We start from the raw sequence: 16257 nt of genomic DNA on the forward strand, positions 1-16257 counted from the left end.
CAGACCTACTTTAGGTTTGCAGGCCCAAAAGTGTATTACACAGGCCTTACCCTGAAAAAGACAGCGCTTGAATGGCAGCTTATGTTTCTCTAATACCGGTATATATCTTTCAGCATTAATAGTGCCTTCCCATATGTGTATCCTTTGCAGGCCATGTGCACTAATGCACCCCATACTATCATGGCTTTTGAACTATGCACTGTTAACAAGCTGGATGCTCCCTCTGCTTTTTAGCCTGGAGGACAGGACACCATGAATTCCAAAAAATTTCTAGTTTTCATTTGTCAGACCACAGGACAATTTTGTACTTTTTTTCAGTCCATCTTAAATAAGCTCAAGCTCACAGAAGGTGGCGGTGTTTCTGAATCATAGTTTTTATGTGGTTTCTTCTTTTGTGTGGCAGAATTTTTACTTGCATTTGTGGATGCAGCAACAAACTGTGTTCACAGACAATGGTTTTCCGAAGTGTTCCTGAGCCCATGCAATGAGTTCCACTACAGAATCGGCTCTGTTTTATAATGCAGTGCTGCCTAAGGGCTGGAAGATCACAGCCATCCAGTATTAGTTTTCAGTCTTGTCCATGGCATACAGAGATTTGCCCAGATTCTCTAAATGTTTTAATGATATTATGCACTGTATATGAAGAAATCCCCAAATCCTTTGCACTTTTATTTTCAGGAACGTTATCTTTAAATATTTGCACTATTTGACCAAGCAGTCCTTCACAGAATAGTGCACCTCTCCCCAGCTGTACTTCTGAAAGACTATGCCTCTCTGGGATGCTCTTCTTATACCCAATCATGTTACTGACCTGATGCCAATTAACCTAATTAGCAGTGAAATGTTCCACCAGGTGTTTTTTAGCATTGCACAGCTTTTCCAGTCTTTTGTTGCCCTTGTCGCTACTTTTTTCGTCAGACCAGTGAACAGTTTTCCACTTTGACTTAGTCCTTAAATGATCTTGGGCCCATCAAATTGACAATGAGCATATAATTTTCATTAAACATATAAAATTTCTCAGTTTCAACAACTGATATATTGATTTATTCTATTTTCAGTTAAATATGGATTTAAACAATTTGCAAATTGTTGCATTCTGTTTTTATTTCCATTTTTACACAATTTCTCAGCTTTTTTTTAGAAATGTGGTTGTGGGTTGTATCTCCAAGCTACTGTATACCGATGCTTTCAGCAGAATGCACCTTTAGATAAGATGTGACAGAACTGGCAACAGGACCTTTCCGTTAGATTTTTAGGTAATGAATGAAGTATTAATAAAACATATTCCTTAATTTGTGGGAAATAAGCTTTTAATTAATTCATAATTATATATTGCATACATCTTTCTTGATGTAGGCTATTCAAAATGTATCTTGGCAAAGACGATAATTGTGGGCAATGTCGGTAGTCACTTGCTTCACTGGACACATGTCTTAGGAATGCCACCTTGAACCTTATCAGAATAAAATTATTGGAATAAAATAATAATAAAGTCAAAGGAATAATGATATCAATGAACACCCAGGTCTAGCTCTTGAATCATGGGTTCAAAATAGAAGTACAGACAGAAGTAAAAAATATTGTGAGTATCACACCTTAATTTTGTAAGATTTAAAGGCCATAAAAAAGTATTACTGTCATCTGTAATACTTGGTATTTTTTCCATATATCTATTTTTTTTTTGCTTGAAGAAATATGGTGTGTCATCTGTGCTAAATTTACCTTTAACAGCCACTGTACTGTATAACTCATTTTCAAATTAGTCCTTCTTTTAAATTCACCAGCCTCACACCATCACCTGTTGCTTTTGTGTTTGAACCAGTTTGACACCAACTATGACTTGAACTCTTATTTGTTTTGCATGAATCACTAGCCTACAATAAGGCAGTTTTTTCAAAAGCTCCCTAAAACTCAACATAATTATCCACCTTAATAAAATGACAAATGTCTCTGTGTGTTTCTGTGTATCTGTGTGTCCATCCATTTGCTGTGTCTCAGTTATATGCCATTTGGTATGGGATTCATAAAAGCAGTGCTGATGTTGGTGATGTGCCATCTGTTGGAATGAAAAAGTACATGCATTACAAAACACATTCCAATACAGGGTGCACTACAAACGTTAACGATGAATTGCACCATACAGAGAGTAAATGCTGGATGGACAGAAATCAGCTTATTAGATTTAAAACTGTCTTAGATAGGTAGCACAGCAAGTTAATATATATGTCACTATGATCAAAAGATTTTGTTGCATCTTCATGAAATTAAAGCATGTTGTAGTAAAACACAATCTCTTTTATTTGAACACTAATACCCCTGTACATGTTAAATGTTGTTCAATCTTGTCTTTAATAACTGCTTGTGATAGTTGTCCTGCACGACATATTAAGTTAATCAAATAGGCTCCTGTCTTGCCTACAATGTTACCCAAATAGATTCTGACTGCCCGTAAGCCTGTAATTCAAAGGCATGTTAAGTCAAAGCATGGATAATGTATGATCAAGTGAACAGGTTTCTGGGTAAGTTCAGTGTTCTACTGTATCTTGCATCAGTTCTTAAGAATTCTGAAAGTTTCAGGGTAATGCACTAGTCAGTAATAGAGATCAATGGGAATATGATGTATCCAGTTCATACAAAATGAATACGGGAAGCCAGACATTCACACTACGGCAATGTTTGCCAAAGCTAAGGGGTTCCAGTCTTATGTTGTCAGTTCATTGGTTTGTTTTTTTCTCTCTGATTAAAAATTTCAGCTGCTAAGAACTACAGTATTGGGCAACATTGTTTCAGATTTAATGGATTGGTTAAATTTGTCTGAGTGGTCAAGTCTATTGCTTGGTCACATATCATATTTGAATTTACATTTCAGAAATGTATAGAGTGGAAGTGGCATTGAATGGGCTGGTGAAGAATTCTTCTACATCAGATTTTCAAATTCAGTTTCTTCAGGACTTTAGTAACTGCACGCTTTAATTCCAACCAGCTACATAATCAGAACCAAATCATTTCTACCAATGGAGCATTTTATATCCATCCATTGTTGAATATGATTAATCCAGTTTAATTTCCTGGTGTCAGAATATTTGCCAGCAGCATCAGGCATAAAGCCAAAACCAGCTAGACACAGAACACTAGTCCATTGTAGGTCACACTGGAACAATAGGGCAATTAATCTATTATGCTTGATTCTTTTATGTATGGGAAAAGCTGGAGTAAATTGTTTGGAATTTGAACCCAGTGTCACTGAGATTTTGAGCAACTGCACCAACCATGCTGGTACAATGCAAACTCTCATTAAACATATAATGGCAAGAAAAGTACATTATAGTACATTTATCAGTCAGGAGGTTCATTGTCCAAGCTCCAAGTCCCTGTATCAGAAGTATCCCAGCCATCCATCTGTCTATTATTTTGGTGACATTTGAACCTAACATGTAGGACTTTGGTTATTGAGCCACTTCAATGCTTTCCGATGTTATGAACTTTTTTGCATATTAATGTGTGACCTCACTTATTATTATTAACAGTTCACAACTTGAATACCAAAACAGTTACCTTTAGTGGCAGGGTGATTTTGACAATGCTTTCCCAGAGAGACTACATGCAAACACAAGTGCATCCTAGAATTACTGATGGTGAAATAGAAGGTAAGTATTGACCAGACCTGTGCATATCATATGAGTTCCATATTTTTTAAAGATAATATTCATTTGCAACAATTCTTTTCCAAGACTAGTGAACCAAGTCTAAAATGGCTATATCACATAACCAATTTAATTGGGGAATATATTTTTACCTGCTTATTGGCAGAATATAGAAAAACATTAAGCTAGTAAGTGGGTTTTTGGGAGTACTGCTTCTCAGTGATGCGTAAAGTGCCTACTTTATACATACATGATCAGAATCCAGTCACATGGTATAATACAGAATGCTTTATGAAAAACTGAGAAAGGAAAAGACAGTTCATCAAAACGTCTAATATTTTAGCCTTTTAATTATCCTGCTGAGGCATCATGTATGGAAGGCTCCAAGTTTACCCCTTGCCATTATTGACATGTATTGATTTCTTAATAGGGCTCTGTCTTGTATTAGTGTTACTTTGGTCATTGTATCATGTGTATTGATCATATTGCAGTTTACTTTATAATGTTATGAATTTGTGCAAAGAATCTAAGAATGCCAAGTAACAGTAATATGCCAAGAACTTTTATTCTTTTTAGTGTGAAGTAACCATCAAATGGAGTAACAAAGAATTAGAGAGTCTGGTGTCTCATAAAACTAGCTTAGCTGTGATGCAAAAGCAAGAAGCTCAAGACGTGACACCAATTGCTCAATTCTTTAGAATTGGTTGTGGCACTGGTTGTAATGACACTGTGGACTGGGAACACCAAGTACGTGATTCTTATCCATGAACTATTTTTTTGCCACAGCACCTTCTGGAGTCTTTTTCTCCACAGTGACAGGAATGGTGATTTCAGCAGCTTCAATAGCTGGTTTGGCCAGAGGAGCTTCAATTGTCAGTATTCCCTCAGGAGACAAAGTTGAGGACACCTTATTCATTTCAGTGCCTGTAGGGAGACTAAAAAGAGGAAAACAAGCCATGAGACCTTTTCTTTAACTGAACATATATTGTCAGTAAAGTTGTTAGGAAGACCTGATCTTTTTATAGTACTATGTAAAGGACCCTTAATCCATTCTATTATTTAATGTTTGAAAAATTATATAAATATTTGCAAACTCAGTAGAAAACTACAGACACATTAATTTAATCTGCCCTGAAGTCACCCATCCATTTTTCTAAGTAGGTTCCTACAAAAAAAGGGTGCCCGGTAACTGGAGCCTATTCCAAAAAATCCTATCTACACTCTGGAGATAATGCGCCTAATATACATAGACCAGTGACCACGTTGAGAGTCAAAATACATAATATGTGTGAAGTGTGAAGTTTCAGTATTAGCCATTGACAACCATCATTCACCCTTTGATTTCTCCAGTGCCATTCAAACTATGCAACCTTTCCAGCTGGGAACTAATCTGAAGAAGATGCACTTAGATTGCTCAACAATATCCTAAATCATGGACTTTCTAAATGACGGGAGGCAGCTTCTTAGGCTACAGGAAGTGCTACTGGAGCTTTTTTTTGCCTTCAGGCATTGGACTGTATAATGCCTCCTTCTTTCATGGCCATTGTCAGTCTATACAACTATATTGTATTGGTATAGGGAAAATATATCTCTAGGGACAATATAAAGTAAATTAACAGCACTTATGCGATAGTTTTCATTTTATTTTTATTCTTTTGCACTGTGACTTTATTTTATGTGTTGCTGCTGGGGTACAGTTGTATCTATCTATCTATCTATCTATCTATCTATCTATCTATCTATCTATCTATCTATCTATCTATCTATCTATCTATCTATCTATCTATCTATCTATCTATCTATCTATCTATCTATCTATCTATCTATCTATCTGTCATGACAGCATCAGTTATTGGGAGTATTATTTATTATTATTTTTTGTGTTGCTGCTGGGGTACAGTTCTATCTATCTATCTATCTATCTATCTATCTATCTATCTATCTATCTATCTATCTATCTATCTATCTATCTATCTGCCATGACAGAATCAGTTATTAAAGTATTATTTATGTGTAAAAGAATAACTGATATTGACACATTTTTTGCCTTTCATTGTTTTTGCTGCATTGAAGAAAAAAGCTTTTTATGATGAATTTTAAAATGTTTCATCTGTTCATAGTCCAGCAATCACATGTCATGTTGACTGTCATTATACATACTGTACAGTGGGCATTCAAAGATATATTGCCTTGCTCACTTATGCTTAAGGCATTTCATTTTGTTTTTTAATCAAGCCTGATTTGAGATAGCTTTTTGAGGGTTGTTACCTTGAATATTGTGCAAGGAAATTAACTGTGGCTATGGGATAAAATTAAATATGGTAGGTGAATTCTAAAGTATTTACTTCAGAATCCCTAGCTATGCCACTTGTCCATGGCACTTTACTGGAAAAATGTGTATATGTGACCCAGTGTGAAGGAAAGCTGAATAGCACTAGCCAAGGCCCAGGAGATGGGCAAGAATAGATTATGTTTTGTATTATCTGGAGTATATCATCCATTTTTGAGTCCATGTTTTCTATTACAGGATCATAGGAAAATGAAGTTATAACAGTATTTATAATGTAGCATCTTGTAAATCAAACCCATTTGCTTGTAAAATTTGTATTGGACAATCTGTAAAAAAATTCTAGAGAAGGAAACATTCAAGTATTAAACCTATTAACTTTAAATCTACAAATGGCCCTCTAAGATTAACATTTGGCACACCATGGCTTAGTTAAAAAATTACATACTGGCAAATTTGTGGGTGCATGACACATAATCAGGAGAATAAAATAATTCTTAATGCTTGGGATACCCCACAATAGCCAGATTCTGGGTGGGGCTGCATGCCTGTGTAATGATCAGAATGTCCTCCAAAGCTGTTACTGTACATTTTTTGTATATTTTTCAGAGCTCTGAGTGGATGTGTGCCTTTCCAAGCATAACTCTGAATTATTTTCTTAAACATCCTGATGTATATGGTGTTAATTTTTCTCGTAATGCACTACCTGCATAATGTCAGTTGTGTCAGTCAATTGGGCATGTTAACTGCTCAGTGACATCAAGTGACATTTATCATTTGTTCCTTTATTTTTTCATGTTGTTTTGTTTGAGATCTCAAATGGCCACAATGTTGTGATAATAATGCAGTGATTGTGCCCTGGGCATTGGCATTTGATATCATACCAGGCATTTTCTCTTTGAAAGGAGGCCTAGGGGAACAGTTAATATAATTTCCATATTCTAAGTTTACACATTTCTAGCAGTTGCTTTCTTTTTTATGTGTCATTGCACATTGCAGTTTTACCAGTTACAACAGTATTTATTTGATTACCTTTTAATTGTTTTTGGCTAAGCATTGAGGGGTCATTTTGATTAGGCTGGTGCTCACCCTGACCAAACAGGTTGAAGGGAATGAAATGAGCCCTTGTAGACTTGCTTTTGAGGTTCACAAGGTTTATCCCAGGTTTCATCTCTGGCTCTGGTTTCTTTTCTTTTATTCATATTTCAATTGCCTTTTCAGTTTAATTTTTTAACTTGTGTTTTTGCTTTCTTTCCTTTTGTGTTGTATTATTTCTTAATATCATTTTGTTTGTTAATTTTTTGTATTATTGGGTTATGCTGCTCATATATTTATAAATCCTTTATCTTATGCACTTAATAACCTGAATGTTGAACCTAGAGGGGCAGGCCCCCCTAATTCTGCAACTGAGGGACTATTCTTGCCCTTTATAATAGGCTGAGAAGCCTCAGTGCTTTGCTGATACATTATTTTTCATACTGGTGTTGTTTGGCTCCCGTCTTTGGATTCTCTTTATAAGTTCTCTTTTTAACTCTTTGGTTTGTAGATTTTTGCTCTTGTCTTTGAATTTTGATATTTAGATTGTAGATTTGGTGTTGGCTCATTTTTGGGCTGTCCATTTAAGGCAATCTTCTTGTTTAATCTTTATTCTTTTTTTGAAATTCTTTTCTTAGTTTCATTCAAAATTCCTTTTTTAATACACTGTACTATTATTGTAATAAGTAATGTTTTGTTATTTGGGACAAGGATTTCGTGACTCTTGTCTATTTCTTTTTCTTTGGTACAATGCTGGCTGCAAAGCCTTCTTCTTGAGTACTGATGCCAGGCTTAACTCTATGCTTTTTGTTTTTGAGGCAAGGTGGTTTAAACTTTTGTGGAATCACAACACTTGATCATAAGGCTCCAGTTTTTGTCTTTGTCTGTTGTCAGGGTACTGTTAAGGCCTTTAAGATTCTATTTGCAGCACATGCTATATCATTATTGTGCTTGTTTAATTAAGATTAGTGTCACATAACAGCGATTGACACCAGTTCTAGTTTTCAAATCATGTTGTTTTCCTTCTTTCCTTGCATTATTGTTCTTGATCATTTGTGCTTGTTGTATGCATTGTATTTCTGACTGAGAGCTCATCGGCTGTTACCTCTAGTAGATACAGAAGTCCACTCCTGCAATTTGCAGTCAGTCCAGTCACTGGGGTTGTCACACAGGACAACTGAGGCGAAATGGACTTATGCTGCAACTGTTTACAGCTTGCAGGGATTTTCTTAAGATTAGGTAAATGAAGACTACAACTGAAAATTTTAGGAGAAGTCATATAATGTGACATGGGCTTGAGACAAGTCAGCAGTCTGTTAGCATGACATGAATAATTTCTTCTTTTTTTTACATGTGTTATTGAATTAGTTGTAGGATATTTGTGAACTTGTGAACCTCTGTTTATTACAAAGCCTTTAGCAGAGCTTACTTAGGAAATTCGTCAAAAAGCTGGGCCAGCAGTGACCTATTTAAGACGTTTCACTATTTTACTTTTTTTTCTCAACATCCACCACCAAAGCAGCCTCCCCCAACCATTCCCTGCGTCATTATTCTTTTTTTTTTACCACATTGTGTCTATTTGCATTTACATGAATATTATTTCAGAATGCACATGCAAATACTGTACAGTATATGTAGTGGTATAGAGAACTATTAAAATTAAACTCACAAAATTTTACAAATTAATAGAAATGAATATGTAGCAAATCCAGTGAAATAAATTGGATTGTGTATTACTGTAAAGAGAATGGGACAGAATGCTTACGTGTATTTCCTTGTGAAACATCTGGAAATATAGCCATGCTCATCTTGTCTCTCCTCATGCTTGCCTGCAAGCCACAAAAACGAAACCAGTCAAACCAGCAGACAGGTCAAGAATTACATAGAAAAGCATTTCAAGGACTTGCTTTAGGGACCTACAGTAACTACAACGTTCCCACCCAATAATTGGAATTCAGCAGAACTTCATTACAAGAAAGATGGCGGGGTGTAGATGACAGAAGGTGAGCACTCACCCCATCATATTGCTTGTGCATCATGTTGCAAAGTAATACTTTCCTTGGGATGCTATACACTACCAGTTTGTCAGTGACATTTCTCAATGAGGCAAAATAAGGCCTTTCTGCTGTGAAAATCCTCTATCCTCTTGCTCAGGAAGGCCATTTACTGAGCAAACTATGACTTCTTGCATAATGCTGTACCAGTCATACATTTTCAAAGAACAGTGATCAGGTAACCGGTCAGAGTGTGTGAAGAGGGCACAGTAGTTCAGTGAAACAGGCCACTATACATACTGTAACTTGCCAATTACAAAGTTATAGCAAATGTAATATTCAAACAACTCCGACTGGTAAGCTGTAAACAGCTGTGTTGTTGAGTAATGGATGGCTTCATGAAATTTTAACCACTGATTTGTTTGTAGCTTGTGCACCCATTGCACATGCATGTATCACTCACAGCTTTTATTTTTTATAGCCACTTTCTACAGAAAACACAATCCCATTGCATTTTACAAGTGTAAATTACTGTTTGCATGTGTTTTTGCAGTGGAGGCACATTTAAATCAGTGCCTTACAGTGGGTTTAGGTGATAATTGAACAGGTAAGTCCTTAACTACAATGACACACATTCTGTACTTTTGTTGTTCTAGCCTTTTCCAGGAGCGAGTTAGTCCTATAACATCCAAAACAGATGCACAAGACAACACATCAAATAATTCATCACTAACAGACAGAACCTTAAGCCCTTATATTAAGTTCTGTCAGCTTGGCACACATGTCTGGCCTGGCATCACAGTGGCAGCTGCTCCCATAGTCGCAGCTCTATCCTGCTGGAATGGACTGCAGTCAGCTGATGACCCTGAGCTATGGTCATTGTCACTTTTGTAATTGTGCAAAAAGGCAACCAAGAGTAAAGCTGCCCTCATACCTGAGTAGTCACCTGAAGAGTCCTCGTCCCCATTCTTATATTTATGTAGAAGAGGCCTGTGAGCTGTTGTTAAATTATTTGAATTACATCTTTCTATTATAAAAGGAAATCCTGCAACAAGACATTCTCGAAGATAATTTCAAGTCCCGTGAGACAAGACTTTATGCATTGAGATTTTGAAAAACCTCTCAAACATTTACAACCACGCACATAGTATAATAATTTCTCATTCATGTGAAAGCTATTTTCAGACACAGTTTATGTGCTCTCAGCACCTATCAATTTTTATGTCATGATGTAAGTCCAAACACGGATTTAAAATTCAAATTGATATTGCTGAAAAGGTAATTCCAAGTATCGTTTTTACTGAAGTGTTACAGTGAAAGTCAGTCAGTCAGTCAGTCATTGTCCAACCCGCTATATCCTAACACAGGGTCACGGGGGTCTGCTGGAGCCAATCCCAGCCAATGCAGGGCACAACGCAGGAACAAATCCTGGGCAGGGTGCCAGCCCACCGCAGGGCACACACACACCAAGCACAATTTAGGATTGCCAATGCACCTAACCTGCATCTCTTTGGATTGTGGGAGGAAACTCTCACAGACACAGTGAGAACATTCAAACTCCACACAGGGAGGATCCGGGAAGCGAACCCAAGTCTCTTAACTGCGAGTCAAAGCCAAAAAAAATGAAAATGTATAACGCAATGAATACCTCTAATGCAACATGAAACATAAATGCAGAGCAGTTTAGAGATTATGGAAGTACTAAAATTGAAAAGTCTCAAAAAACCAATAGTAAAGATCGCATTAGCGCTAACAAACAAATTATTACTCTGTGAAATAATGGAACAACGAAAAGAGATAGAATATATGGACAAAGGTGATATGACAGAAGTATGTAGATATTGTTTGGCTTTAAATTTTATGTAGGAGACTTGTAGATCATCTAATCAGGGAAAAGTAGTGTTTCTTCCCAATAAAAAGGCCTATCCACGAGAATTAAAAGATTTGTTGTTTGGTGAAAGTGAAATCCACATACGTGAGCGGCAGAGACGCTAAGTGGCTGGCGCATAGCACAGGCAGGAGGGGTTAGCGAGCGAAGCGAGCAGGGGGTGAAGCCCCCAAGTTATATAAAATATAATTCTATTTAATTATGATATATATTATATAATTATATATATGATATATAATTATAATTTGTATTTATTATTTTTATTCAATATAATTATATATGTTTAATTGTATTATATTTTATTATATAAAATATACTCTGACTTTCACTCCACAGCTCTCATGTTTTAGGCTGACTAAATGATGGACCTACAGTGTTCCCCTTTCTCTTGATAAAAGACATATGATTTTTTTTCAACATTTCTGACTTTCCTGTTGTTATTATTGTTTTTATTTTATTTAAAGAAAAACAACTGCTGCTGAAGCAGCTGATGCAGTGTTCTGTTGGGAGCTGTGAGCAATGCCCAGTTAGCCCAGTTGAACACATATAGACATCAGGACCGTATGCCATTAGTCCTGATGCTCATGTGCCACTTCTCCAAATATGTATCACCTGAATTTGTATTATTTAATGAATTTAGAGCTCACATTATCCATCCATCCATTTTCCAACCCGCTGAATCCGAACACAGGGTCATGGGGGTCTGCTGGAGCCAATCCCAGCCAACAAAGGGCACAAGGCAGGAACCAATCCCAGGCAGGGTGCATTCATATGCCTAAATACTATACTATACACTCACCAGCCGTTTATTAGGTACACATGTAATCCCATGACAGCATCTCACTGCATTTAGGCATGTAGACATTGTCAAGACAACCCGCTGAAGTTCAAACCAAGCCTCAGAATGGGGAAGAAAAAGTGACTTTGCACGTGGCATGGCTGTTGGTGCCAGATTGGCTGGTCTGAGCATTTCAACAACTGCTGATCTACTGGGATTTTCAAACAGAACCATCTGTAGGGTTTGCACAGAATGGTCTGAAAAAGGGAAAATTATCCAGTGAGTGGCAGTTGTCTGGGTAAAAATGCCTTGTTGATGCCAAAGGTCAGAGGAGAATGGCCAGACTAGTTTGAGCTGATAGAAAGGCAACAGTAACTTAAGTGGAGGAGATTGGAAAATCATTGCCGGGTCTGATGAGTCTTAATTTCATCTGCGACATTTGGATAGTAGGGTCAGAATTTGGCATCTACAACATGAAAGCATTAATCTATCCTGCCTTTTGTCAATGGTTCAGGCTGGTGGTGGTGGTGTAATGGTAGGGGGGATATTTTCTTGGCACACTTTGGGCCCCTTAGTACCAACTGAGTATTGTTTAAATGCCACCACCTACGTGAGTACTGTTGCTGACCATGTCCATCCCTTTATGACAGGAATGTACCCATCTCATAACGCACCATGTCACAAAGCTCAAATCATTTCAAACTGGTTTCTTGAACATGACAATGAGTTCACTGTACTTAAATGGCCTCCACAGTCACCACATCTTGATCCAACAGAGCACCAATTCAAATCCACAAGAATTAAAAGTATCCTGGTAGGAGAGTACTTTCTCTGGACATGATGCCATTCTAATATAAAGCAGACAGGCACCGCAGAGCTAACATTGTAACTGCAGACTGAGGGAAGAAAGCCAAGCAAACTCAAGGTGGATGTGTAGAGTTGGCACAATGAGCACGCCAGCCAAGAACTGATATGCCAACTGTTGTGCCACCATGAAATTCAATTTATCTCCCTATACTCAGTATAATAAGTCTATAAACGTATTTTATACTTTTATTTAGTTATTTAAAGTGACACAGTAATGTACGCTTTAGAGTTGTAGCCTCAAAGCCCCAGAGAAATCAATTCAATTCGTGACTCAGACACATTGTGTCAACACTTTAAATAAAAAAGAAAGAAGCCATGCCATATCACCGGAGAATGGCATTGTGTTGCATTTTGGTCGGACATGTAGCTAAAAATTTTGCAGTGCTCTCTACATCCGACAATATTATTAGATTCTCCCACGTCCTATAAAGTCAGACACTATCGACCTGCAGAAGTGTGGGTGTGCCAATAATATCAATCATTCTCGCCTTTTTTTTTGCCCCAAAGAAACCAAAACAGAGCGCCAGAACTGACCAGCGAGTGATGGAAGCACAATGGTGTAACCAAAAAATGAGCTGTCTTCATTTTGTTATTCACATACCTAAACAGAGGTGAGCAGGGAATATTCATCTTGTATCCCCAGCCCTTCTCATATCTTTTTCTGGTTCTTATTGCACTGTCTGTATATTTCAGTTACCTATATTTTCTAGCAAAATTGTCATGGCGTCTCTCACAGCTTAATGGCCTTGGATCTGAATGTTCTCTTGGTGTCTATCAGAGCGCTGGTCCTCCCAAGGTCATTTGTGTATGTGTGGATGTGTACATATTTGATGTAGTAGTGCCTCATTCCATCTAAAATTAGTTTATGTTCCCCCCAGTCCTTCTGAGGTGTGCTTTGGCCTTCTAAGACGTCAACATCCAAAACAGATCACTAGATGTTAATGGTTCAGCAACATGCTTGCAGCACTTTCCTTCCTGAGATATTTTCCTGCTCCCTGTAGACACATAAATGTTTGATTACATCTTTTTTGGTCTTTTACTGACCACACTAAATAGACTGAGGAGCTAGCGGGTGTAAGGCTTCTACTCTCTAAAGTTCACATGATGGCACCAGAATGACATAGTCCACCCCAGCCCTGAAAGACCCTCAGCAGTTACCCCAGAAGTCGACTGTTTTCTTACCTGTAATTTCGACTACTCCATCCTTTGTCTTCACTACCAGTTCTTCTGGTGAAAAGTGGTTCACATCAAGACTGACCTTCCACTGCTCAGGAGTCTGCCTGATCTCTGACACCCCGCTGCTCAGTTGGCGGCTCAGAGCTCGGGCGTAAGGCGACATGGCTGCTTCTGGGGTAGCCGACACAGGTGGGGGGCCACGCATATATCCTGGCCAGTGGGTGCTGTGCCACTGCTGCCAGTCCTCGGGCAGTGCTGGCATGCCAAACGATTGGTCAAAGATCCTGCTGCCTGGCATCCAGTCTCGAAAAGGATCCCAGCTGGGACTACGGAGGAAAGAGAAAGGGATGCGGCGCTCAGACATGATGATGGCCCTGCTGCCTGTGGACACTGGAGAGGGGCACTTCTGTTTCGTGTTTCTCCTAGGCAGCTTGTGTGGGGCGCCTCCCTTTATAACCCATGCCAGATATTTATAGAAAGTACTAGAATGTCTATTCATGGAATACAGCTCCACGGGAAAGGAATTTCAAGCCTGCCTGACCCAGCTGATGACTTTCAATTGTAATCCCTCTTTTGGCGGCTACAACCGGGGCCAAAAACAGAGAACCGGATGAGTCACAGCTCTGGGCTGGACACTTTGAAAGCCCATCTCTTGTTCCAGTATCTGTTTTTAACTTTGTGAGCACTACACTCGACTCATGATCAGAATATGTCCTGAAAAGTTATGCAGGTTTACTCAGTTCAGGTCAAGAAGATGGAGCTTAGAGATGGTGCAGGGAGATTAAAGAGGCAGAGGCTGAAGTTGCCACTCACATCTCTTTTCTCACCTGCTCTTCTCATTCTGGCTCCTTCGACTTCCAGCTCAGTGTCAAATAGATGGTGTGCTGTAGGCCTCCCTTGATATTGTGGCACACAGCAAGAAAAGAAAATCAAGCTAGATTTGAAATGAGACTTGGAATTTGTGTTTCATCTTCCTGGAGGGATGGTAATCAAGTCAGGTAAGGAAGACAGAGGGTTCAAGGATAAGGTAGTCGTACTTGTGGCGTCGGAGAGTGATGACGTGTTACATCTTGATTAGCACAGATACAGTAAGTAAGTCTTTCATTGTACTCTGACAATAATCACCCTGGTGCTAGTAATCCTGCACCCTGTTGGTTGACACTTGTGGCACTTATTTCCTACAGTTCCTTTTAAGCAGATCTTTATAGTTAGTTGTTCCTTCGTGAATTCAAAAAGACTCAGTTTATGTTATTCTCATAGCTACGGTGCTACTAGATTGTCATAATATTTATGTCACCCCCAACCCTGTGTGCATAGCTGCCATGTTGCTACAAATAGCAAACAGGGTCTGCTCATAAAACCCCAATGGGAAAGTGTTGGTTCTTAATAAATGTCCCCCTGCATTCTCTCGCAGTCTTGGCACCATGAACTCACACAGAGAGACCAATCTAAACATGGGTCACAGTACCTGCTTGAAGATACCCAGGTTCAACCAGCATCCTTGTGGGCACGAGAAGGTGTTGTAACTTTTGTAACTGTTGCTCCTTTTATTCTTCATTGTTGTATGCGATACAGATACAAGGGATGGCATAATCTGAACTGAGGGGCACATTGTCCATTTGTGGTCATCCTATGAGTAGTTCAGATTTGGGGTAGAGTGTAAAAACCATAAGTGGCAGCTTCGGTAAATAACCTGAGTCCCAAAATTAGGCGATTGGGTCACCATTGGGTTTGGTTTGCCGATCAAGCAACTGGAATGTGGCAGGACTTGTGTGGCGAGAGGAGCAATTTGGCTGCAGAAGATAATACAACAGGAATGGCATTAAAGGAGAACAAATGAAGGACGTTTGCTATTACTAGTGACAACTGAGGTGGTCTCCATTCCTCTAACGTCAGCGTGTGGGCTGTTGAAGTGATGAGTATGGAAGACGCTGACAGAGCAGTTTTTTAGCGTTTTTGGAGATTGGAAGTTAGGAGGAGCCTCAGTGTCAAATGTCTTATAGTTTATAGGGTCATTAGTGAAATTCTTATTCGGACATACTAATCAACATGCAACATGTCGTTACTCTCCGGTGTCGTGATTAGTGAGTATGACAACCTCACCTCAAAACGTCTCTTCCTTACCTGAAAAATCACAGAACACATTTGTCATTGGTGCAGACAAAGTCTTCTTTGTTTGAGTTTGAAATACTGTAACAGGAAGCATACTGGTTAAGGCTGCTGCATCCCAGCTCCAGGGTCCTGGGTTCAAATGTCTGCATGATGTGGTTTGCATGTTCTCCCAGTGCCCTAGGGATTTTTTTTCTTTAGGTGGATGAATTGTTCTCCCACATCACAAATACTTGAAGGTTCAGATAACTGGTCAATGTTTGTGTATGAAAACTGTATATTTACTGTCCACTGTCCATTCTGTCTTGTGCCTGTTCTCCCAGGGTGGTCTCTGGTTAGCTCCATGAAACTAATGATTAGGTAAGTCAGAAAATGGTTGGATAGATTGATATTACAGTATCTAACAATAAATACAGGATAACTGAAAAATCAGACACACTCAGCGATGGCTAGTATGGTGCCAAAGCAGTTAGTGTTGC

At 38.5% G+C, this 16257-nt stretch overlaps 1 protein-coding gene across 1 annotated transcript; it reads right to left on the reverse strand.

The window, feature by feature from the left end:
* Nucleotides 1–4190: 4190 nt before the first annotated feature.
* On the reverse strand, nt 4191–14111 carry hspb1 (heat shock protein, alpha-crystallin-related, 1). Its single transcript, XM_028807000.2, has 3 exons — nt 13676–14111; nt 8732–8795; nt 4191–4579 (listed from the first exon to the last, which is right to left on the reverse strand). The coding sequence occupies exons 1-3, from the start codon at nt 14031–14033 to the stop codon at nt 4414–4416; spliced, it is 588 nt and encodes a 195-aa protein (XP_028662833.1). The 5' UTR covers nt 14034–14111; the 3' UTR covers nt 4191–4413.
* Nucleotides 14112–16257: the final 2146 nt, after the last annotated feature.

This window comes from Erpetoichthys calabaricus, chromosome 8, assembly GCF_900747795.2.
Source record: "Erpetoichthys calabaricus chromosome 8, fErpCal1.3, whole genome shotgun sequence".
Classification (NCBI taxonomy): domain Eukaryota; kingdom Metazoa; phylum Chordata; class Cladistia; order Polypteriformes; family Polypteridae; genus Erpetoichthys; species Erpetoichthys calabaricus.

What these genes read in the sequence shown, in the direction of transcription:
- hspb1 (XM_028807000.2), bottom strand. Translation starts at nt 14,033, where the DNA reads ATGTCTGAGCGCCGCATCCCTTTCTCTTTCCTCCGTAGTCCCAGCTGG. An exon ending in TGGAGTAGTCGAAATTACAG is followed by an intron (nt 8,796 to 13,675) that starts GTAAGAAAACAG and finishes TGTGGCTTGCAG; the next exon opens with GCAAGCATGAGGAGAGACAA. An exon ending in TGTTTCACAAGGAAATACAC is followed by an intron (nt 4,580 to 8,731) that starts GTAAGCATTCTG and finishes TCCTCTTTTTAG; the next exon opens with TCTCCCTACAGGCACTGAAA.